This window comes from Python bivittatus, unplaced genomic scaffold (genome assembly GCF_059951505.1).
Source record: "Python bivittatus isolate LINGU-HERP-01145 unplaced genomic scaffold, Pbiv_v1 ctg000850_np1212, whole genome shotgun sequence".
NCBI lineage: Eukaryota > Metazoa > Chordata > Lepidosauria > Squamata > Pythonidae > Python > Python bivittatus.
Genome location: NW_028277112.1, coordinates 15,445,714 through 15,471,993, shown reverse-complemented (window position 1 = coordinate 15,471,993; position 26,280 = coordinate 15,445,714). Strand labels below are relative to the sequence as shown.

The following is a 26,280-nucleotide window of genomic DNA, read 5'->3' as shown; positions in this document are numbered from 1 at the left end:
CGCTCCCGTTCCCACCCCCGCAGCCCGAGGCTCCTCCCGGCACGCTCTCATTGGCTCAGTGAGGCCGTCCAATAACACAAAGGCAACACTCAGAGGAGGCTGAACTCGCCGCCACCTAAAGCGACTGCTGGAGAGGATCTCTTCTGCTCTGCGTCTTAGTAGTTTGGAACATCAGCAGAAGCAGCACAACAAAACCGGGAACAAGTGGGGGAATACAGAGGAGCAGACTGGAGAATCTGCTAGATAGCAAACTTACATTTTTTTAAAAAAATTCGTTGAAAAAACAGAAGACCTGCGACCCTGTAGCAAACAGTGCTTCTAAATACTAAACAAAACTAGACATTCGGCCAGCAAGCGCCCGCTGGATATAAACGGAGGAACGGAGGGAGGGCTGGGGAAGGAGGGGGTCACGTGGTGCTGTTTTCTCCCTCTCTTCGTGCAGCAGCCAAACTGCACAATCCAGACAAGAACTCTTACATAGAATGCTGGTAAAGCTTACATTCCAAATCGGAATGCTGGAACACGTCTGCAGGCGGTCTGGTTGGCTGTAAGTAGTTCGCCGAAGAGCCGTGGGATTTTGCCTGGGGGAGGGGGCGAGCGCTTGTCTTTCAAATACCTAGACAAGTACTTTCTTGTCATTTAGCGCCCCTAATTTATTAGCAATAGATTTGTTTTTTTTTTAATTGGTGAATACTTCCTTAGGCATTAGTTCAAGTGCTGGCCTTTAATTAAGAAAGCATAGTTAGAAGTAACTCCCATTATTCCGCATGATGCAAGATCTTTTGTTCATAATTGAAATTGCAGCATTCCGAGATTGTTCACTTCCAGAACTCAGTACAATGGAGCTGATATATTTTTATGCGGATATAATTGAGCCATTAGAATCATCCCGTTTTAATCAGTCGCAAAGAGGAATAATTATATGTATAATGCGACTTATCATTAGCCAAATATCTACCCTTAATTTATCATAATTCCTAGGAAATTGTAAATCTTACAGGTTGGCAACTTTAAAGTGGCTTAAACAAGTTAACAGAGAGCCAGTTTGGTGTAGTGGTTAAGGCACTTGGCTGGAGACCCTGAGTTCCAGTCCCGCCTTAGGCACGAAGCCAGCTGGGTGACCTTGGGCCAGTCCCTCTCTCTCAGCTCTAGGAAGCAAGCAATGGCAAACCACTTCTGAAATCTTGCCAAGAAAGCTGCATTGACTAGTCCAGGCACTCGCCAAGAGTCAGCACCAAAAACAAAGAAAGTTATTGAAGTAACTAATCTGAATTTTAAAAGTGAATTATTTAGGTGTTTTAGAATGGGGGGGAGTAAGAAAGCCGTTATTAAAATAGGTTTAGAGATTTGAGAGCAACTTGCTTTTTCACCAGTAACTAAATTGCTGCTAGGCACAAGCAGAATGAATTTGTAGAGAAGGGAGACTAACAGCATCCAATTTCCTTATCAGTAAGTGTAAAGTGGAATCTAATCTTCATGAATGGTCTTAATGCTTGCACACACTTTTCTTTTTATCTGCTCTCAGCATGTACTCTTCAAGGCAGTCAGGCAGAGGATTAATTAATCTGCCTCCTGTTCCCCTCAAGTTGTAGAATCTATCTTGAGATAATTGCTATGCAAAAAATGGAGTGTAATTAGCACTGCGATGCCTGAATAGTAAGGGAAGGTACTGAGAACCTTTAGACTAAAATTTGTAAGAGCAGCATCTCAGCACTTTGTTAAAAAAAAAGTTAGCACTGTAAGGAGCTAAGTATGAAACAGTCATGTGCAACAGCTGGGAAATTTTTGCTCCACACAAATGAATGAGCAATTTTTTTTTTCCTTAAATCATATTTCAACTTAATTCTGAAGTAATTTATTATTGGTTATTATAACTGCAACCACAGTATGTGAATCACTATAGATTGGCCATAAAATAGCTTCTGCTAACATTTGTTTATCCAGAAATTCACCCCACTGAATCCACTGGGATTGATTCCATAATAAAGGTATAAGTTAGTAGCCTTGATGAAGATACATATTTTCAAACTGCATGTTCAAGATGAGTTTATGCTGCATTGAGCTCATCAAAATTAATGTGAAAAGCAATTCTTAGAAAACTGCTTATACTGGGCCAGCATTTGAGCCTGAATGAACAGTCCAGTCACATATTCTAGAGAGCCAGTTCACTATATTTGTTGTCTACAATTGCCATCCTTGTAAAAGGCTCCTGATCCTGTATCTTTTCTCTATACAAGTTTCACAGGTAAAGAAGCTCTTGCCACTGCTTATCTCCATACAAAGTTCTACTTGTTTTAAATTTTTTATGGATTGGTCCATTCAAAGCACAGAGGTAAGACCAGGAAGTAATACAGCTACTCATGCAATTGTCTTTTGACACACACAAGCCAAGGAGCAAGAGGGGATGCATGATAAAACTTGTGATTTTGTGATGCAAACCCATCCCTTTTGTATTTGTGTCACAATGCTGCAAGCAAGTATGTCATTGTGGCTAGTGAAAGCTTTTGACTAAAGCATTACATATTAGGATTTAGAATGTCATGTAAAAAAAAAAAGCAGTCTTGGCTTTACGGGACATGAATAAAACACTATCGTTAACATACTACAGCAGCAAAAATATGCACACACAAACTTTCGTGGCTTGGGGTTGAAGTTACTTCTAGTGCTCAAGGTGATGAACCTAAAAATCTTTCATTTTAAACAGGCACTTCACATCCACAGCTGAGTTTGTTATGTTTTTGTTTGAGACACTTTTATTGGAGACCTCTTTTATAGTGCTGTTTGTACACACTTCAGAATCTTGGATTGGCTAGTATAAAAATGAGTAATAAAACAAGTGTGGCTAGGATTGTCTATTTCCCTATCACTTTCTGGCTGGTTGAGATACAGGCTAAGGCAGAATGTGATCTGGCTTTGCTTTACTACATGCATCATCTTAATCACTGTGGTTTGTAAATTAATTTCTGTACGTTGTACAGAATTGTAAATTTTAAAATAGTTTCTCATACAGTGAGAAGCCAACTATTTGGGGTTTATTCAAATAGCTGTGTGTGAATCCTGTCTTTATATCATGGTCACTGTAGTTGCAATAAAGAGTTAGTACAGTGGTACCTCGGGTCACAAACTTAATTCGTTCCGCAACTCTGGTCACGACCCGAATCAAATTTCCCCATAAGGTTCAATGTAAATACGGTTAATCCGTTCTGAACCATATGTATTTTTTTAAACCACAAAAATATGACACAAAGTACAGTACAGTACACTATGAAGAGAGAGAATGCTAACCTTGCTTGAGGCATGGATGACAGGAAGGCGGGTGGGGAGGTGGTTATTGTTTGGAGGGAGAGTCCCCCTCCCTACAGGAAGCCATGACCACGTGTCACAGCAGGGAAAATGGCCACGGATCCTGTTCATCACCTGATGCGGAGTTCACGAACAGAAGCAAAATTTTGCGAATGGTGCTGTTCATGACCCGAATTGGTCGTGAACAGAAGCATTAGTGACCCGAGGTACCACTGTATCTGGTCCTTGTGTCTTAGTTCATCTAATACTTATTCATTGGATATTATTTTTCTTTTATAATAAGCAAGGGAAGCAGGTAGTTTTATCCTTTAAAATATTTTTCAGTAACTACTGAGGAAAAGTCATATTTTACAAGATTTAAATCAAGTATTCAATACATGAAACATTTCAAGGACAGTAATACTCCCTCCTCTTTATCCAGTAATGACTTCCACAATCAACAGAGATGCTATTTTTGTATGAATTCTGTGAGAATGCTTACTCTAGCTTAGAAGATGGATTTCTTCCTTGTACAGTTAATACATTAATGTACAAATACTATTGCTGAAAGCATATTCCACATGAAGAAACCTATACGAGCTGAGATTTCTTATGCTGTTATTCTACTGCACAACAGTCTTCATACTGTAGAGGGCATTCTTGAGTTATTGTAAACATTGTGAAAGAATCCTGCTTTCATTTAAAAAAAACCTACATGTCATCAAAAAGGCCTTATTATTCAACTGTAAATGCAAAAAAACTTGAGCTTGATACATTTCATTTACATATTTTACAACTGTAGAATATGACCATCATAATATTCCAATATTAAATGTTAACCTTCCAAATAGGATTTCTGCCACTGAAGTACTTTAATGTGTTGAACTGTTATGGTTTGACAGATGGCATTTAATTTTTGAAGTGCTGGCATATTGAAATGGATTGACAAATTTCCATGCATGCAAAGATTCAACAGAAACGGGAGCTGTAAAAAAAGTCACTATCAGGTTCTGCTCCTCTTGCCCTGACACACTATTAATGCATAATTACCAATTCAGAGTGATATCTACTAACTTATTTTGGCTTTAAACAGGGAATGGATACATTCATGCAAGTCAGGTCTGTCAAGGAAAGCTAGTACTTTTGAAGACTCAATGTTACTTCCAGATTGGGGGCAGCATATCTCTAAATACAAGTTCAGCAGCAAAAGAACAGGAAAGGGGGATGTCTATATTTCCTGCTTGTGAGCTTACCTAGGTGGTCACTATGAGCAACAAAATGCTAGAGTAAGATGAGGTTTGATCTGATCCAGCAGGGGTGTTTTTATAATGCTAACAGCTTACCAATAAGAAGAGCATTAAGTATAATAAATACCATAAGAAGGCCAAAGTCAATTATGTTCTATGTAACTTAGTTGAAAGGAAATGCTGTTAGCACTTGCATTCTAAGTAACTAATGAAGTCTTAACAAAACAGTGTGGTTTACCCATCAACTGTGAGCTAAGACTAAAGTAGGCATATTTCACTGTTAGGGTGAGGTCAAGACTTTGAGAAACAGGCATCACATCACAAAAACTTTTTCCTGGTTAAAAAACATGCTTAACACTTCATTTTGTTCAGTAATGGGTCATCCATTTTCACAGATAGTTAGCAACATTCAATTATTTAATCTTTGTAGATTAATACCTTACCAACTTCCTTGGCTGGATAGGCAGCATAGGGTGCAGTTATAACTTGTTTATTTGGAAATAAATCCTATTAGTTTCAGCAATGTTGCTTTTAAATATTATTTCAAGCTTTTGAGAAGTGGGATTAGATAATAAATTTTAATATTTTTACTAAGAACAGATTATATGGAAATGCTAAGGGCTTAATTTGTAATTAAGCTGTTTAGAGGTCCTGTTAAATTTAAGCAAATACAGTATGTGGTATACACTTACATCTAAGTGCAATACAAGACCAAGTTTGCCCTACAACAACTCTGTAGCTTGGGTTCAAAGAAAGTGACTGGCCCAAAGTTAGCCAGTGGGCTTCTGTGGGTAAGAAACAGTAGAACTTAGACTCCCCACTCTTTAAGCATTACCCCCCCCCCAAACTGGGTCACAATGTTTTCTGATTTAAGCAGTTTGGAGTGATCATGCTATTTTTGATTCTATGGATATTTCCTTAGAAGCAAGATCTACTGAACATAGGTGGACTTTCCAGTAAAAGCACATAGACCCAGTTAATTTCTTCTAAGATCTCTACAAATCCTACATAAGGTGAGAAAGGGAATAGAACTGAACCATCACTGCACATAGCTAGATACATACGCAAGGCACGTTTGGAGTTTTGAAACAGCCCGTGATTTCATTTCCCACCCCCCTCCATTAGCAGTTTAACACAGACACACCATTTAATTCCCATGTGCAGAATTTCTTTGCCAACACAGATATCTCTGAAACTTGACTAGGGAGCCAGTGTCTGGGGAACGGAGGCAACTGGAGAAATGGGGCTCCAATCTGGTACTTCAGGGTAAAGGCTAACTGCCCTTTGTAGCTCCTACCATTGCCATCGTTTGGCTCCTCCACCCTTCTAAGAAAGTATCAGTGTGCATGTACACACACAAAAAGTCCTGAATAAATCTGCCTTAAAATACTTGGCTACTTACATCATCATCTTTAACTCTTCCCGTGCTGAGCCGATTGTGGAGCGTGTTACACTTGCATGGCAGAGGACAGGACACTTGGTAATTCAGGACCTGATCGACAGTCACAAAGACAAACAGAAGATGAAAATTAAGATGCAGCAGCAAAATGGTCCTTTTTCACAGCCAAAGAGAAAGGGTTCCTCATGGAGCTTGATTGGGGAAGGGGGGGCTTGCAGCCGGGGAACTGGAAAAATGCAGAGTAGCAGGTGCAAAAAGCATTTGGGAGCTGCTGGCCAGCAGGGGAAACAATTCACTTCCTGCCCATTTATCTCAGGAAACCAGCACCCTTGTCTCGCTGAAACAAAGTTAACCTCTTACTAACCAGGAAGCATTAAGAGTGCTTTGCAGGGTCCTTAATACTGTATATCTCAGAGAGCTTTCTTTCACTCTGATTTTCTTTTTAAATGTGGGCAAGACATGGATGCAGAGAATGCCCAAACTGGAATATCAGTTCTGAAATTGCCAAGGGCATCACACACTGCTTATCCTACAAAAACAAAAAACCAACCTACTCAAGTCTGATGACACCTTAAATACAACTGAAGAAGGGGGGTTACTGCAACCAACTACCACCAATTGTAAAATTTTACTTTGAGAAACCAGCCAGTCATGGTTCCTGGCTAATGTGGTGCTTTTTAAATTAAATACCACCCTAACATGCCAGGCAAAAATAAATTACCACTGATCCCCTCCAATAAGATCCTGTATTATTTCCTACTTCTAAGACAAAGACATGTACTGCACAGCACGTATGATCACTTTGCTTTATGATGTTTAACTAGAACAGCTTACAGAATCAGCCCTGCTAACTGATCTGTTGAAATCCTACATACATTTTATTTTTAATAACCTCCTGTGATGTTTTTGGAATTCCCTATTTCCAATAGATGTACCTTGAGATCGGGCTATTAGATTACTCCACTGTGCTGCAGTGGTCTCTCTAAAAGATCTACTGCAGAAAAAGGAATTTGGAGATAGTAGCTGGGGGACTTTGACCCACAACTTCATTCTTGGCAAAGCTCAGCTCAGGAAAACAAAAGAAACCGCCAGAACACCTGCCTTCTTCCAATTCGATTCTCACTCGTTCACCTGAGCCACAGTTCGCTGGGGATGACATCCAAACAAATGGAAAGCCGCTTGCTTCGAAGTAAAGCAAGGGGCGATTCTCATCGCCCCCACCCCCTAATTTTTCATTAAAAATTAAGAGTCTTCCTCTACTTCGTACTCCTACTGTTTCGAGAAGGGCAGCGGGCCTGCCTCTTACTACCCGTAGTTATCTTTACAGAAGTCCTGCTCCAATACCATTCCGTTCCTCGAGGGCAAATCCGCTGCAAAGAAGGCTGACTTGAGGTCGGCCCCACCTCGTCCTTCGGGGTTGCCTTCCTCAGGTGAGAGCGGCCAAGCTTCCGTAGTGGGGCTTCAGGGGCGCGCTTCGGGTCTGGGCGCGGGTCTCCAGCCTCCATTCGGCGGCCTCAGCGCCGCTGCGTTCATTCCCGGCCGGCGGAAGTACAGGCGGAACGAGGCAGCTGCGCTCAGCCCTGCCCTGGATGCCTGTTTTTCCCGCCAGCGCGCGAGCTCCAGGTGTTAGGTTTGCCTAAGGCAGATTCCCGCCACAGCGTCTTCCCAGAAGCCTGATCCCCTTTCCCGCTTCCAAAGTTAAGGAAGAGCCGGCGAAAAAGCAACCCACTGCGGCTTCCTCGGCCGCCGCCGCCTCTCTCCCGCCCCAGCGGCGACCAAACAAAACCACTCACCGCAAGCATCGCCTCGTTAGTTTCTCGCCGAGGTCCCCCCCACCAGGCCCAGCCGGAGCCGCCCGCCACAACAGAGGCGCTCCGCGCAGGCGGGCGCCTCCTCCCGCCCTCTGATGCCAAGGCCAGAGGGGCGCCTTCTGCGCCGATTGCCCAGTGCGTGGCCGGCAAACGGCCGTAACTCCGCCACGCAAAGCACGAAGGGTCTCCTTCGCTTGATTTTAGCCTTGACACAAAAGGGGAGGGGGGAAGGGGGAGGGCGAGGCGTCTCTGTCGACGGCGAGAGTCTGTCTCCGGGAGCAAACGAGGAGCGGGAGCGAAGCGCACGTGGGCTCGGAGCTGCTGAGGAGCGCGGCTAGTCCCCAGCCTCTGGCTCGTCGCCGCTTCCCCCTCCCCACCTGAAACCCCTGGAATATACCTGCACATCTGGACCATTCGCTGGCGATCCCTTCTGATGGAAAAAGGATTTTTTTTTTCTGCCGTCTTTTGCAACACTTTATCTTTTCTTTCTCTTGGCCCGCCCTCCTCGCAAGTTCACGGTGCAGCGTATTCTGTTCAGCTTTCTGTACATTTACTTTTTTTACCAGTAGTTTCAACCTGCATGCTTTCTAGATTACAGCAGTGCTTTAACATTAATAATCCACCGGTTCCACAAAACAGAACATATAGTCTTAGAAACAAACCCAGACAAAATCACGGAAGTGATCACGAGTGTGACCTAAATGTCCTTCTCTGAAAGGTGAGACGTTGCCCACGGCAGATTTACAACTCAGCAGTCGCGTCTGACTTTCAGTGTTAGCCTTGCGAGGTAGTCCAGACAAGAAGCAGAAGTACTAGCTCTATCTTTATTGTAAGGTTACATTAACAGAATCTTGCATGTTTGAAAGTATCCCTCCTGTCCCTCAATTTTACTCTCCCCCAAGCCAGGGAAGGTTCCTCCTGAGATGCTTCTGCCACCCCTCCTCGTTTGGACTCAAATTTTATCAGACTTGTCTATTCTGCAACTCCTCTTCCTACTGTCTCCCAAGGTCATTCCCACATACCATTACATATAGAGTGTTTATTCTAATGTGCATTATCTCGAATCCTTAAAGCAAAATAACAGCCACATAATATAACCAGTAGGCATGATTGCCTTTCATATGTCTTTCCACATTAGTTTGTATTTATCCTCTATGGCTCTTCTTCCAGGCATCAATCTTACAGGGTCAGTTTACAACTCAAGTTGCAATGCCCCAACCGTTTACCTGGGAATAAATTCCATTGAACTCAGTTGACGTATTTCTGAGTAGATATCATTAAAAGAAGCACCAAATAACTTTGACAGAGGTAAGCAAACTTTTTGTGTGGGTGGATATCTTCAGAATTTGGAGAATGTGTTTGTTGTTGACATTTTCACAAAACTGCCATGTTGTGTGCAATTTCACACAGAAGACAAGCTGGTAAGGCCACTCCTCATTTCATTTTTTTTTAAATAAAAAGTTTCAAGGATCCTGGTAAGCACCTTCATGGCACTGATGGCACCACATTGCCACTACTGCACTATGCAATATCTTACACAACTTATTAACCCACTTTGAATGTCACTTAAATAAGATTTCTGGAGTACATTTTAGTTGTATGACTTTTCACAATGAGAAGACAAAGCCTTAACCTCTTGTGAGATGACATAATGCAGAAATGATATGGGGGCTGGAAGCCTATGCCCCAGGTGCCAAGAAGCTTGGAAAATATTATTTCCCCTGGAAATCAGTCAAATGATGATCATCTGCTAATCATTTTGTGGATAAAATTGTTTTTCTGTACTTCAAGATAGTCCAAATGAGATGACAGCAATAGTACCTTGTGATGTTATCTAACAGGTATTTGAGTCTGTGGAACCTGAGGAAGTAGACAGGGGTTTTCTGTGATCTTAACTCCACAGCTTGTGTTTGACATCTGCACTTCCTGATTAGTCAAGAAAAAGGGGCACACAGGTGGATCCAAGTAATAGTTCTGACCCACTAGACAGAGATTTTCAATTGATGGAATTAAACCAGGCATTCAAGAGACTGTACTACCCACCCAATGAGATCAATCAACAAGTCAATGGAGCCAATCAATTCCTAGGGAGGACCTACTAAAAGACAGACCACAAAAACAGAACAACAGAACACCACTAGTCACCTATAATTCACAGTTCAAGCTACTCAAACACATCATTAATAAGTTACAACCCATATTGGACAATACCACCACGCTTTCTCAGGCAGTGGATAGCAAGCCTATATTTGGATATGGACAACCACCCAGCCTGAAGCAGATTCTTACAGCAACAAGAAAAAATAGGACAATGATACTAACATGGGAACTAGATCCTGCAACAAACAGGTATCTGCTGTGCTCCTACACTCATACCAGCAACCCCATCCTAGGCCTCAACTTCACTCACAGGATTAGAGGCACCTTCACATGCTCTTCCTCTAATGTAATATATGCTGTCATCTGCCAGCAATGCCCGTCTAGATTCTTTGCAGGACAAACGAGTCACACTTTGAAGAAAAGAAATAATGGACACAGGCTTGACATCAGGACTCAAAACAAGGACAAAGCCTCCCAGGACACTCCATAACAGATTTCAAAATAGCTGTTTTGGAACAAAGAAACTACCAGCACATTGTAGTGAGGAACTGCTGAACTCACATACATCAAAAGGTTTCAGCCCATCTCAGAAAGTCTTAACAAACACAATGGATTTTTAGCATATTACAATTGTTAATTGATATGGTGCTGGTAATCTATCTCATATGCAACCTGCATCTGCATTCCCACTGTGCTTTCCCTTCCCTTTTGGTCTCCCATCTCGTTCCAGTTTAAATCTTGCCTCTGCTTAGCCGCTCCATGCATCTGATGAAGTTAGCTGTAGTTAACAAAACTGTATGCCTTTTAATAAAAAGTGTTAGTCTGAAAAAGTGCTACCATACTCTTTTTGATTTTTGGCTAACATAGACTACCATGGCTCTCTTCCTACAATAAAAACTGTACTGTAATCTCTAAAATAGACTTGATATACAGTAGTTAAACCCACCCCCTTCATGGATCACTGCCTTGTCGTGGCGAAGGGGCTTGCGTAACTCAGTGAAGCCATGAGCTATACCGTGCAGGGCCACCCAAGACGGACAGGTCATGACAGAGAGTTCTGACAAAATGTGGTCCACTGGAGAAGGAAATGGCAACCCACTCCAGTATCCTTGCCAAGAAAACCCCATGGACAATGTTAAAAGGCTAAAAGATATGATGCCGGAAGATGAGCCCCTCAGGTCGGAAGGTGTCCAATATGCTACTGGGGAAGAGCGGAGGGCATTTCCAAGTAGCTCCAGAAAGAGTGAAGCGGCTGGGCCAAAGCCGAAAGGACGTTCAGCTGTGGATGTATCTGGAAGCGAAAAGAAGGTCCGATGCTGTAAAGAACAATATTGTATAGGTACCTGGAATGTAAGATCTATGAACCAAGGCAAGCTGGATGTGGTCAAACATGAGATGACAAGATTGAACGTCGACATCTTGGGAATCAGCGAACTGAAATGGACGGGAATGGGTGAATTTAATTCGGGTGACCATTATATCTACTACTGTGGGCAAGAAACCCTTAGAAGAAATGGAGTTGCACTCATAGTGAATAAGAGAGTGGGAAAGGCAGTAATGGGGTACAACCTCAAAAACGACAGAATGATCTCAGTGCGTATCCAAGGCAAACCATTCAATATCACAGTCATCCAAGTCTATGCCCCAACCACTGATGCTGAAGAAGCTGAAGTTGACCGCTTCTATGAAGACCTACAACACCTTCTAGAACTAGCACCAAAAAGATGTCCTTTTCATCATAGGGGATTGGAATGCTAAAGTCGGAAGTCAAGGAGTAATCGGAATAACAGGCAAATTTGGCCTTGGAGTACAAAATGAAGCAGGGCAAAGGCTAATAGAGTTCTGTCAAGAGAACAAGCTAGTCATAGCAAACACTCTTTTCCAACAACACAAGAGACGACTCTACACATGGACATCACCAGATGGTCAATACCGAAACCAGATTGATTATATACTTTGCAGCCAAAGATGGAGAAGCTCTATACAGACAGCAAAAACAAGACCAGGAGCTGACTGTGGCTCAGATCATGAGCTTCTTACTGCAAAATTTAGGCTTAAATTGAAGAATGTAGGGAAAACCACTAGACCACTCAGGTATGACTTAGATCATATTCCTTGTGAGTACACAGTGAAGGTGATGAATAGATTTAGAGGATTAGATTTGGTAGACAGAGTGCCTGAAGAACTATGGACAGAGGTCCGTAACATTGTACAGGAGGCAGCAACTAAAACCATCCCAAAGAAAAAGAAATGCAAGAAAGCAAAATGGCTGTCTGATGAGGCTTTACAAATAGCTGTGGAAAGAAGGAATGCGAAAAGCAAGGGTGAAAGGGAAAGATATAAGCAGCTGAATGCAGATTTCCAGAGAATAGCCAGGAGAGATAAGAAGGCCTTCTTAAATGAACAATGCAAAGAAATTGAGGAAAACAATAGAATGGGGAAGACTAGAGATCTCTTCAAGAAAATTGGAGATATGAAAGGAACGTTTAGTGCAAAGATGGGCATGATAAAGGACAAAAAGGCAGGGACCTAACAGAAGCAGAAGAGATTAAGAAGAGGTGGCAAGAATACACAGAAGAACTATACAAGAAAGATCTTAATGTCCCTGATGTCCACGCTGGTGTGATCACTGACCTTGAGCCAGACATCCTAGAGAGTGAAGTCAAGTGGGCCTTAGGAAGCATTGCTAACAACAAAGCTAGTGGAGATGACAGGATTCCAGCTGAGTTATTTAAAATACTAAAAGATGATGGTGTTAAAGTGCTGCACTCAATATGCCAGCAAGTTTGGAAAACGCAACAGTGGCCACGGGATTGGAAAAGGTCAGTTTACGTTCCAATTCCAAAGAAGAGCAACGCCAAAGAATGCTCAAACTATCGCACAATTGCACTCATTTCACATGCTAGCAAGGTTATGCTCAAAATCCTACAAGCTAGGCTTCAGCAATATATGAACCGAGAACTACCGGATGTACAAGCTGGGTTTCGAAGAGGCAGAGGAACTAGAGATCAAATCGCCAACATTCGCTGGATCATGGAGAAAGCACGAGAGTTCCAGAAAAATATCTACTTCTGCTTCATTGACTATGCAAAAGCCTTTGATTGTGTGGATCACAACAAACTGTGGCAAATTCTTAAAGAGATGGGAATACCAGACCACCTTACCTGTCTCCTGAGAAATCTGTATGCGGGCCAAGAAGCAACAGTTAGAACCGGTCACGGAACAATCGATTGGTTCAAAATAGGGAAAGGTGTACGACAAGGCTGTATACTGTCACCCTGCTTATTTAACCTATATGCAGAGTACATCATGAGAAATGCCAGGCTGGAAGAATCACAAGCCGGAATTAAGATTGCAGGGAGAATCATCAACAACCTCAGATATGCGGACGATACCACCCTAATGGCAGAAAGTGAAGAAGAACTAAAGAGCCTCTTGATGAGGGTGAAAGAGGAGAGTGCAAAAGCTGGCTTGAAACTCAACATTAAAAAAACTAAGATCATGGCATCTGGACCCATCAATTCCTGGCAAATAGAAGGGGTAGAAATGGAAGCAGTAACAGACTTCATTTATTTGGGCTCCAAGATCACCGCAGACGGAGACTGCAGCCATGAAATTAAAAGACGCTTGCTCCTTGGGAGGAAAGCTATGGCAAGCCTAGATAGCATATTAAAAAGCAGAGACGTCACCTTGCCGACAAAGATCCGCATAGTCAAAGCTATGGTTTTTCCAGTAGTAATGTATGGCTGTGAGAGCTGGACCATAAAAAAGGCTGAGCGCCAAAGAATTGATGCCTTTGAACTGTGGTGCTGGAGAAGACTCTTAAGAGTTCCCTGGACTGCTAGGAGGTCAAACCAGTCAATCTTAAAGGAAATCAACCCTGATTGCTCATTGGAAGGATCGATAATGAAGCTCAAGCTCAGATATTTTGGCCACCTAATGCGAAGAGAGATCTCTTTGGAGAAGACCCTGATGCTGGGAAAGATTGAAGGCAAAAGGAGAAGAGGACGGCAGAGGATGAGATGGTTAGATAGCATCACTGAAGCAATGAGCATGAAACTGAGCAAACTCAGGGAGGCAGTGAAGGACAGGAAGGCCTGGCGCAATATGGTTCATGGGGTCACGAAGAGTCGGACACGACTTAAAGACTAAACAACAACAACAACAACAAAGTTAAACCCACATGCATACAACATTAAAACTTTACCTCAAAATACAGAACTATTCAGTCCTTGCACAGTATGGCTAATGATGACATAATCTTGCACTCTTGTATTACTCTTCTGCTCACTGCAGCCCCTGGAATTATTTAGATGTAGATATAGATAAAGATATAGCTATCTCAATCCCCTCTCATCCCTATGGGTGGTATGTGTCTTCCTCGGGTCCTCTGCTAAAGGCTTGGGAATTTCTGCACAGTATCTTAGCTGTTCCTAGCACTGTGCTCTTCTAGACAGAGAGCTCTGATATTGTTCCTGGGATCTGTTGGAGCCACTCTCCCAGCTTAGGAATCACGGCCCCGAGTGCTTCTATCACAACTAGAACCACTTTGGCCTTTACTTTCCACATCCTCTTTAGTTCCTCCTTCAGGCCCTGGTATTTCTCCAGCTTCTCATACTCCTTCTTCTTGATGTTGCTGTCACTTGGCACTGATACATCTATCACCACTGCTGTCTTCTGGTCCTTGTCTACTACCACAGTGTCTGGTTAATTGGCCAGTGCCTGCCTGCCTGTCTGGATCTGGAAGTCCCACCAGATCTTAGCTCTGTTATTCTCCACGACCTTCTGTGGAATCTCCCATCTGGACTTGGGGGGGGGGGGTCTAGCCCATACACTGTGCAGATGTTCCCATACACAAAGCCAGCTACTTGGTTGTGCTGTTCAGTATATGCTGTTCCTGCCTGCATCTTACACCCTGCCACTATAAGTTGGACTGTGTCTGATGCCTCTCCGCACAGTCTGCACCTTGGGTCCTGTCTAGCGTGATAGACCCTTGTTTCTATGGATCTGGTGCTTAGTGCCTGTTCTTGTGCTGCTATGATCAGTACCTCAGTGCTATCTTTTAGTCCAGCCCTTTCCAGCCACTGGTAGGATTTCCCAGTGTTAGCCACCTCACCTATCTATTGATGGTACATCCAATGCAGGGTCTTGTCTTGTCATGGCACTTCCTCTACTTAAACTTTCTCCCATGTCTGCTACTGCCTCAGGCATTCTCTTAGCAGCTCATCTTTGGGTGCCATCTTACTGATGTACTCCTGGATGCTCTGGGTTTCATCCAGGACAGTGGCTTTGACAATCACCAAACCCCCGCCCACCCTCTTTACGGTTGGTGTACAGTGTCTGGGTGTTGGACTCGGGGTTGAAACCTCTCTGTATTGTGAGGAACTTCCAGGTCTTCACATCGGTAGCCTCCTTTGGCCAGGTCACTATACTGGCAGGGTATCTGATGACTGGCAAGGCATATGCGTTGATGGTATGGATTTGTTCTTCCTATTGAGTTGGCTCTTCAGGACCTGTCTTATCCTTTGGTGGTATTTGGATGTTGCTGTCTTCCTTACCTCCTCATCGTACTTCCCATGTGACTGTGGGACACCAAGGTACTTGTAGCTGATCTATATGTCTGCTATGTGGCCTGCTGGTAGTTCCACTCCATCAGTCTTAACTACCTTCTCTCTTTTTACTACAATCCAGCCACACTTCTCCAGTCCAAATGACATCCCAATGTCTTCACTGTAGATCCATGTCAGGTAGATCAGTGAGTCAATGTCTCGTTCAGTCTTAGCATACCACTTGATGTCCATGTAGAGAAGGTGGCTGATGGTAGTTCTACTCTTGAACCTGTATCTGTATTCAGTCCTTGTGATTATCTGGCTGAGGAGGTTAAGTCTATGCAATACAACAGTGAGGACAGTGCATCACCTTGAAATATGCCACACTTGATGGCCACATGTGAGCTGTCTTGAGTTGACATCCAATGTTCTCTTCCACAGTCCCATTGAATTCTTGAGAAAGGTTCTTAGCATCCTGTTGACTTTGTATGGTGCCAGGCATTCACAGATTCATGTGTGTAGCATTGAGTTGTAGCCTTTCCTGTGGTCAATCCAGGCTGTGCTCAGATTGACATATCTAGACCTTGAGTCTCAGGCGACTGCTCTATCTATTAGCAACTGGTGTTTTGGGCCTCTGGTGTTGTTCCCAATGCCCTTCTGAGCTGTGCTCGTGTACTGACCCATATGGTAGCTTGGTGGCTATGATGCCTGATAGGGCCTTCCATGTTATGGGGAGGCAGGTTATTGGCTGATAGTTGGATGATACTGTTCCCTGGTGGGGGTCCTTCATGATCAACACTATCCTTCCTTGTGTTAGCCAGTCTGGGTGGGAGCCTGCTGCTAGCAGCTGGTTCATCTGTGCTGCTAGGCATTCATGCACTGCTGTTAGTTTCTTTAGCCAGTAGATATGGATCATGCCTGGGCCAGGTGCTGTTCAGCAATTCATGTTCTTGATCCGCTGTTAGATGTCTGTTACTATGGTGGTGACTAGTTCCTGTTCTGGGAGATTGCCATGGTTTGTTCTCAGGTCCTGCAGCCACTTTGCACTGGTGTTATGTGTCTTCTCTTTCTCCCATATGTTCTTCCAGTACTGTTCAGTTTCTGCTGTTGGTGGCTGTGCTATTACTGTGTTATTGCACTGCAGTTGGAGTACACCTTGGGTGGTTCTTTGGAGATCAGGACATTTATCTTCTTGGCATCTGCTTCTCTAATGAATCTCCTTAGCCTGGTAGCCAGTGTGATAAGCCTTTGTTTAGTAGTCTCTGGGGCTTTAGATGGAGTCAGGCCCTTGTATTTTTTCAGTAGCCAAGTCTTATCTTTAATCTCCACACCCTTCTGTAGTTTAATCTCCACACCCTTCTGTAGTTCCACCAGCTAAGTAACCTCTCTCCAAGTTGCCTTGATGTTAGCCTCCAACCTCATTTTCATGTGAGGAGTATGTACTGCTGTTCTTGATTGTATAGCCAAGCATCTCCAGGATTACAGTGGCTGTAGCATATACTAGTTCATTGGTTTCAGTTATGGTGGTAGTAGGGATTTTTGTGAGGGCTGCATTGGCATCTTCTAATATACTATCTGTGGGAGCAGGGGAGGAGGGGTGGCTGTTGTGATCTGGGAATCTCTAGTGGCCTTAAGGGGCATTGCTCCACAAGTCTCTGGCTGTGAGACACTGTTCATTAGGTTGGGTTCCCAAGAACAGTTGGGAGTTCTGCTATTGTACCAGCCTCCCTGCTGCATGGCAGCCTCCCTGCCTGAGCTGCTGGAGGCCATCTCAGGGCTGATGGTGGAGTTCCCCAGGCTTATGGTTCTGGGGGATTTCAACCTGCCGTCCCTGGGACAGTCCTCAGACATGGCTTGGGAGTTCATGGCTACCATGGCAGCCATGGGCCTCTCAAATTGTGTGGGACCCAACCCGAGACAGTGGCCACATGACAGATTTGGTCTTCTTGTTGGAGCAATGGCAAAGTGATATGAGGGGAGATTTACAGTTTCTCCTATGCCACCCCCTTCTGCAGGGAGGCAGGACCCATGCAATTGGTCTGCCCCCGGTGCCTGATGGATCCATCAGGGTTTCAGAGGGAGCTGGGGGTTATTCCCATGGATCTGCTGCATGGTCCAGCGGAGGCCTTGGCTGCTGCCTGGAATAGGGAGGCGTCCGGGGCCTTGGACAGGATCGCGCCTATGCAACCTCTCTTGCCACATCGGCCCCAACACTCCCTGTGGTTTACGGAGGAGTTGAGGGTGCTGAAGAGGGTCGAGAAACATCTAGAGCACCGCTGGAGGAAGACAAAGACCAAATCCGACTGAACACAGGTTAGAGCCACTATCAAGGCCTACATTGTGGGAATAAGAGTGGCGAAGCGCCAATACTTCTCCGCCCTTATTATGTCTGTAGAATGCCGCCTGGCAGCCATGTTCAGGATCACTAGGATCCTCCTTGGCAAGGGGGATGTGGGGGTTCATTTGCAGGGCCGTGCGGAGGAATTTTTCGAGCATCTGCAGGACAAAGTCGCTTGGATTCATTCCAAGTTAGACTCCGACCATGAGGCAGGGTCTGGGGAGATATTGGGGGACCGTTCTTACCCAGTTATCTGGGAACAGTTTGATCCTGTTGATCCTGAGGAAGTGGACAGGATCCTGGGGACTGTGAAGGCCACCACTTGCCATCTTGACTCATGCCCCTCCTGGCTAGTGAAAGCAGCTCGGGAGGTGACATGTGGTTGGATCCAGGCAATGGTTAATACATCCTTGCAGGAGAGAGTGTTTCCAGCTGCTGTTAAGGAGGCGTTGGTGCACCTCCTCCTTAAGAAACCCTCCCTGGATCCTAGTGTACTGGGCAATTTTTGTCCAGTCTCCCACCTCCCCTTTTTGGGGAAGGTGGTTGAGAAAGTGGTGGCATCACAGCTCCAAAGGGTTGGAAACGGATTATCTGGATCCTTTCCAGTCAGGTTTCAGGCCTGGTTATGGAACGGAAATGGCACTGGTCGCACTTATGGATGATCTCTGGTGGGAGCGGGATGGTGGAAGTGCGACCATCCTTGCTCTCCTTGATCTCTCAGCGGCTTTCGATACCGTCGACCACAGTATCCTGTTGGGACGACTCAGGGAATTGGGGGTGGGTGGCACAGTATTGTGCTGGTTCACCTCCTTTCTTCAGGGCTGATCCCAATCGGTGGTGATAGGGAGCGAGAGGTCCCATCCTCAGCCCCTCCTTTGTGGGGTGCCACAGGGTTCAGTTTTCTCTCCGCTCCTTTTCAACATCTACATGAAATGGCTGAGTGAGATCATCCACCATCATGGGATGAGGTATCATCAGTATGCTGATGATACACAATTATACATCTCCATCCCAGGTGAAGTAAGTGATGCCGTGGCCGCCCTTTTGCGGTGCCTGGAGGCTGTAAGGGTCTGGATGGGGAACAACAGGCTTCAGCTGAACCCTGGTAAGACAGAGTGGCTGTGGGTTAATGGCTCCTCTCTATCTGGGACTTTGTCATCTTTGGTGCTGGATGGGGTAGCACTGCCCCAGACAGACCCAGTGCGTAATCTGGGGGTCCTCCTAGACTCACGGCTCTTGCTTGAAGAGCAGGTGGCAGCCGTGGCAAGGAGTGCCTTTACACAACTTCAGGTTGTGCATCAGTTACACCCTTTCCTGGATCGGGATGCCCTTCGAACAGTCACTCATGCCCTTGTTATCTCCCAGATAGACTACTGCAATGCACTCTACATGGGGCTACCCTTGAAGAGTATCTGGAAGCTACAGCTGGTCCAGAATGCAGCCGCGCGGGCTATTTTTGGAGCCCCAAGAAGGGCTCATGTAACGCCATTGCTCCACAAGTTGTATTGGGTACCCATTTGCTTCCGGGTCCAATTCAAGGTGTTGGTTATCACCTTTAAAGCCTTACATGGTATGGGACCAGGTTACCTAAGGGACCGCCTCTCCCACATGATTTCAACCCGTCCCACCTGATCACACAGAGAGGGCATACTTCAGACCCCCTCAGTAGAACAACTCTGATTAGCAGGGTCCAGAAGGCGGGCCTTCTTTGCGGTACCCCCCGCTCTTTGGAACATTCTGCCCCCAAAGGTGCAATTGGCCCCCTCACTCCTGGCCTTCCGAAGGGCTTTGAAGACCTGGTTCTGTCACTTGGCCTGAGGTGGGGAGGGAATACTTCAAGTGTGGGGATGGCTACTCTCATAGAAGCCTGCTGTCTTCAGACCCAGATTCTTCATCTTCCTGGACTCTCCTTTTCCTCTTTTTTAGTAACGTTTTTTAAAATTTTGATGTTTTATGTATTTATATATATTTATGGTTTTAATGTTTTGTGTGAGTCGCCCAGAGTCCCCCACTGGGGGGAGATGGGCAGGGGAGAAAATACATACATACATACATACATACATACATACATACATACTATCTGTGGTACTTCCCCACTGAGCCTTGGTAATCAGTCTCAAGGGTTGACTGTAGCTAGTTTATCCATGATCTTCTGCCTCATATCAGTTGCTGTGCTGTGTAATGGAAGGGGTGGCAGTGACGTTCCAGCTTCAGGTGTTGGCTACACATCCAGTTGTTCTTCTGGCTCTTCTTGAATCCAGGATGTAATGTAATTTGGTTGTGGCCCAACCACAATTTGAAATAGACCAGTTCTATCCATCCGTCCATCCATTCATCCATCCATCCATCCATCCATCCATCCATCCATCCATCCATCCATCTATCTCAAGTTGTGAGAGCAACTTCCTCTTCATTATGTTGAAGCATTGGGTAATTAGCTGTTTCTCAGTTAGTGTGGATGTAGGTGTTCTGTCCATCCATAGTTCCCTCATATATTTCATATATCCCCTCTCATTAGGTCTACTGTTATAGTAGCATTCCATCAATTCCAGGTTCTCTTGACTCATGTATGTATGTATGTGTATGTGTATGTATGTATGTATGTCATATATATGACTCTCACCCAAAAGGTTACCTTACATTCACCATTAAAGCTTAAGGCCATACATTCTATAAGTCTTATACCAAATGTAAGAAGTTTTACCTTTTGTTTATCCCATACTGACTGATATTTGATGTGGCCCACAGTTATAACAGGAATAGGAGAGACCCTGAAATTACACATCAAACCTTACTTCTTTATGGAGCATCTCTTGAAGTTTATGTACCTATACATACAACCTTTTGGGCAAAGCACATTTACTGAATGGGTATCATCCTAAGCCATAGCTTATTTAACTATGGTACACTACAATTATTTATGGTTTACCTTATCACACATAAAGTAAGCCATAATATGGTCTAAAAATTTCAGTGATTGGGCTACAACCAAATTACATTTCTGCTTATGTGAACTAAGTCTTTAAATTTTGCTGGCCCTTGGTTTGTGCAATATTATATGAGATATTTCTTAAATTTAATCCAGTCAGGAGTGGGCAATATTTTGAGTTGGCAACCTGGGAAGGTTTTTTGGGGGGTGGGAGGGAAGAGAAACAAGGGCTACAAGGAACAGAGCAATGTTGCAAAGTAGGGAGAACCATATTGCTCACTTGGATATAATCATGACTTCTGTTTTTTCTAAATGAGGGATTTTTTTTTTTTTTAACTATGATGAGCCTATTGTAGGCTTTAAAAATTTTGTGTGTTCTTCAATTCAAAATAGCAGGAAACCTAGCCACTGATTTTTTTCATTTCATTTCATTTGGCAGCAGAATTGAGAGGAGGTCCAGAGGCACAGAGAGAGAAAGAGAGAGAGAGAATGATTTGGGGGCCATATATAGCCCTGGCACTTCAGAATACCCATCCCTGCTGCAAGGAGGCCTATTACTTCAAGTCACAATTTCACCTCTGGAGCTTTTGAGGTATACAAGAAAGACCCCTGTTCCCCAAAAGCTTCTTCTACAGAATGGTGATGGCAGTAAATACACCACCACCATATGTTTGTGGAGCTAAGAGACCATTCTGAACTGCTTGGAAAAGATAACCCCTAGATTTTAATCCTCCACTCTCACAATTCACAATGGCAATTAAGAAAGCTGTAGCTTTGATTCCCTTCCTCCTTCCACCCTCCACTACCATGAGCATAAAAATGATCCTGTACATAAAATAATGATGAAGACGAGTTCAAAGCAATTTCAGAAAGCTCCCCTCTGAGCCTGTTTACCAATGCAGCTCCAGCCTCTTTCTGACTCCTTTCTCATGTCTGGGTTTTTGCCTGGAAAAAAAGAGAATTTGAGTAAGGTTAGTAGAGTCCTTCTCTCCAGGAAGATTAAGCAGCATGCCTAAGTACTTAGCTTGTTAGGATTAAAGTAAACATGAAATAAACACATTGTAATTCAGTCCAGAGTTGGCCCCTTTGTTATCATTATCATCACAAGGGACCTTTGCTTTGGCAGACATTCCTTAGTTGATCCTTGTCTGATTTCCAACTTAGAAGAATGATTCCTTATGGGGTTTCTTTTGGGTTTTCAGCAACTGGAAATGTTGAAAAGGAAGATGCAGTGAAACCTGTCCATCTCATTTGGCTATCCATCAAAGTTTAAGGGGAAAAAAGCATCGTCATATTTATATACAATGCTAAATAGACTGGCTTCATTGAGTTGCGTGGCACACAACGATCTGTTAAGAGCAGACAAAATGTTTTTTTTCAAGTTAGTGCACTTCTGATATGTTTGACTCCATTTCCTATAATCCCCAGTCCATATAATATGTTGGGAAGGCTGATATACGGAATTTAGGGTTTCAGCTTCTAATGAACTTAATTTAGTTTTCAGTACATATCCAATCATTAAACACTCCTCTTTTTTGATCCTTACCAGACTATAGGCCAGGGACAACTCATTTAAGGCTTTATTTAATTATGTCTAAATGTAACATGTTCAGATCCTTCTCTCTGATAGCACACATTACCACACTATAAGTTATTAAAAAGGGAATTTATTGAGCACAAAAAATAGCATGCAAAAATAAAAATATTCCAGTGATTTAGTTTGGGAGAGTTAGCAGATAAATTTCTCAGAGGAATTCATTTTCTCATACAATATCAAATTAGAATACAAGTCAAAGGGATAAAGCATAATGTATGAGATACACATTACCCCTAAGAAGTGGAAAGAGAGAAGGATATGGATGAACATGAGTTGGCTGGGGTTTGAGTCTTCAGGGCACAGTTAAACAACCTTTGTCAGGATGACAACAAATGAAACATGGCTATGAAGAAAGCTGGTAATAATCACAGTAGGGATGCTTAAGATAATTGTGAATTAAGAAAGAGCAAGAAGAAAGTTTCAGGTAAAAAAAAAAAGTATTGGGATGGGAGATCTCAGGTGCCTTACTGCTTTATGGAAATTTGGCTGAAGAAAAAGAGGGTCACAGCTGCAGAGGGATGGAGGAGTTTGATAGCAAGAATTTTTTAAAAATTCAGTCATGGATCCTGATGGGATTGGGTATTCTGCTGCAATGAAACCAAGGCATGTACCTGATATGGGTGAACAAACTTGCCCTTCTTTTCTAAATTTCACAGGGTGGCTGAGAACCTATTGTCTTTTTAAAAAATATTAAAAATTTAAAAATCCAAGCTTGTTTACAGCAGTGCTGTGTTCTTTGAAGAAAATAAGCTTTCCCCCCCAATAGTTGTAAGATGGTTTTACAACACGGTATGGTTGTATGGTCATTCCAGAAGGCATTGAGAAAGAAACATTTCCTCTTCAAAATCCAACTTTGTTGTGAGCAGGTTGTAAGCACACTGGGCTTTAAAACAGGGATGATGATGATGATGATGATGATGATGATGATGATGATGATGATGATGAAGAATACCTTGTAAAATATATAAAGTAAGAGCAACCTGCATCATCTCCCAGTTAAAATTTATTCCCATAAGGGCACAATTAAACAGAATGGTCTGGCCCACTAATCTCTTGTAGATAGATTTGCATTATGAAGAAAGGTTTATGGCTTCTTATGAAAATGCAGCACTCCCATTAACAATCTCTATAGGCTTTTCTTTCTCTAAATGTTCTTCATAGGTTCTCCACAATCATAAAAAGATTTCTAAATCTCTCACATCAAAGAGGAAAAGACCTTTTCCTCAGAATTAATGGTTTTTTTTCTCTGGGATAGCACTGAAAAAATAATTACAGTATACAATTATAGGTCTATCTTGACTTGGTGTGCATCTAGATTAGGTGATAGTCAAAGGTAGACTGATACTGACTTTTGGAATGGATGCTAACTATATCCTTCCATACAAAGAACATTACTACCATTTCATAGATTTGACAGAAGACAAAATCTGTGTTGTGACTAATTAAAAGCTTCTCTGAGCATGTAAGTAGAGAGAAAAAGGGATTTTTGGAAATATTTGATATTTTAGTGATGAACTTGAATTAATTTTAAACAGTAGCTTTAGGAGGCATGCCCTTTTTTTAGTTCTGCCCAGTCCAATTTTATGGATATTCCACTCTTTAAAGGTTTCCAACAGCTTTTAATCAAATATGCAGTTTACTCAATTAGTACCTGTCCTTGAATTCAAGAATTTCCTTTTTCTATTTAATTAAATATAGTGATTCCTTGGCACTATAATTCAGTTCACCTTCATTTCCTGGGAGATATACATTCTCATTTCTGTAAGTTCTTATGAAACCAAAGCAAGTTTTTGATAAGGAATTCAGCCAGAATTTCAAAGGAGAATCCATTCTATTGGGGCTTCACTGCAACAACTGTACTAGGTATTACAGGGTCACCCACCATGCTTAAGTCACTGCTAAGGGCTACTTGAGGATGTCAGTGCTGATTCAGATTTATTTCCCAGGATCAATTTTACAGGAAGCAACTGGAAGTGGCTGGGAAATTTCCCTTTTAATATTCCACCTTGTGCAGTAACATCATTCCAATCAGATATTTTAGAAAGTTATAACGGTAGACATTGGCACTCACACCTCTAATTTGTTGCTCATCTGAATAAGCTCATATTTCCCAACCAGGATAACTTGTAGATGTGTGGATTTTAACCTCCAGAATTCCTTAATCAGAATGGCCTTTGCTGAGAATTCTGTGAATTGAAAGCTATACATAAGGAAGTTGCCTTGGTTGGGAAACAGTGGTGACAGGTTATCTGATGACATTTTGCCAAGGGCTTCCTTACACTTGAACCATCACTGGTCTGCCCCAGATATACCCTTACTACAGAGATATGTCAAAAGGAGAGTACAGGACATGGCCTGTGCAGGGTAGGTCATGTTATTTGGACATAGCTAGAAATCCAGTAGTCCTTCATGTATGTAGAACTAGTTGCTTTTTGGATCCTGAGGAGTATTTAGGTGCAAGTTGCACAGCTACACAGAAACTCATGTGCTAAAAGGGTCTCTTTTTGTCCATATTTGGTAATGGGAATACATTTGGGGAAGAGAACGGTAATGATTATTATCAAGGAGCCATGCAATTTTGTTTTCTGTTGTTGAATACATCCAATTCGTACCACAAACTGTTAGATGATAATTGACCTGGAAAGGTAAAACATGGCTGTAAAACTCCTATTCAGCATCTCCAATGTTTATTTTTTTCTTCCTTCTTCAAATTATTCTGCCGACATTTTTTATCCCGGAGACACCTGAGAAGATGGATAGCATGCTCAAAAACATACTTTCCCCTTCCTTTCTAGTTTGTGAATGTCAGATAAGCAATGAATATTAATACTTTTTTTTCATACAACAATGTTAGCAATTCATTATTTTCAGCCCAAATAGTCCATTACATTGTTTGATAGGGGAGAGATCTCTTGTGGGTCATCTACTCTATCCCCTACAGCAGAAGAGTTTTGATTGCTATATTTAAAAAAAAAAAAAAGATGGCTGTCAAGAGTAACCTTGAAATATAGTAACTGGCAGCAATTCCACAGCTGCTCTTAGTAGTCATTGCTCAATTGCAAAACAATTCCTAATTATCCTCAAAATCATCCTCAATTTTCTGTTTTAATTTTAGTTCTAGAAAGTCTTTTTATGGAGGGTTTTAATATATTTTAATATAGTCTCTAATTCAGGAGTAGATAACATTTTTGAGTCTGCAAGCTGCTGCTACTGATTTCTAGCTTCTGAATTTTTGCCTATTTCCCCCCCCCCCCCAATTTGGGGAGGTAAGGTTTGGAGATAAGTGCTAAAGAGAGAGAAATTTTAAAAAATTACGCTGTCAAAAATGGGTGGGTTTGCCACTGAATTTCTACTATTCTGGTGGGCACCAATCCTGCAGCACTTTTTACTGTTAGTGACACCTCTTTGATAATCCCCAAAGACTGGGCTTCCTCAGTTATTATTTCTATTTATAAAAATGGTTCCAGAGGGACCCAGAAAATTATCACTCATCATGTTGCTGAGTATGATCAGCAAGCTATATGTGAAACACCTTTGTCTAAAACTTTGGGACTGGACAGAGTCCAAAAACAGCCTTGCAAATGAACAATCTGGCTTTAGAACTGGCAGGTCAACAATTGACTATTACTTGGTATTCCAACATCTGGCAGAAAAATACACTGCCAGGCCTTGTGGGGCTTTATATCCTGCTTTTATTGATCTTAAATCTCCCTTTGATTCAATTCTGCTACATAGGTTCTGGGAAAATTTGCCAGCCTCATCAATAGACTACAAGCTATATCTCTTAATACAAAACCTGCATGAGAACAATTATCTGAAGCTCCACAGTAATGCCCAAGGACATATTCCTAAAAATAAGGGTATGAAACAGGGCTGTATGATGGCTTTCTTTTTATTTAACTTTTATTTAAATTTTATAATCAAATTTCCAAACTCAAATTTCCACCCACACATTTGACAACAAGACAAATTCTTGCCATACTTTATGCCAATGATACTGCTATTCTTTCCTTCTTGAGGTATGTGTG

General features: G+C 42.8%; 1 protein-coding gene, 1 long non-coding RNA gene and 1 pseudogene across 2 annotated transcripts in view; 2 read left to right on the top strand and 1 right to left on the bottom strand.

Annotated features, from left to right (window-relative positions):
• The window catches only part of RGMB (repulsive guidance molecule BMP co-receptor b), a 36,161-nt gene extending 28,290 nt beyond the window's left edge, over window positions 1-7,871 (bottom strand). The window contains exons 1-2 of the mRNA XM_088130291.1: window positions 7,722-7,871; window positions 5,932-6,021 (exon numbers count right to left, since the gene is read on the bottom strand). Of these exons, the coding sequence (XP_087986417.1) occupies window positions 5,932-5,939 (8 nt within the window). The 5' untranslated portion in view covers window positions 5,940-6,021; window positions 7,722-7,871. The remainder of the gene's footprint in view (window positions 1-5,931; window positions 6,022-7,721) is intronic.
• On the top strand, window positions 105-4,878 carry LOC112541655 (uncharacterized). The gene is made up of 3 exons (XR_003085642.2): window positions 105-547; window positions 2,238-2,332; window positions 3,725-4,878. It is a non-coding gene; the product is annotated as an uncharacterized LOC112541655 (long non-coding RNA).
• A 10,782-nt stretch (window positions 7,872-18,653) lies between the features above and the next one.
• LOC148213777 (uncharacterized) lies at window positions 18,654-19,544 on the top strand (annotated as a pseudogene).
• Window positions 19,545-26,280: the final 6,736 nt, after the last annotated feature.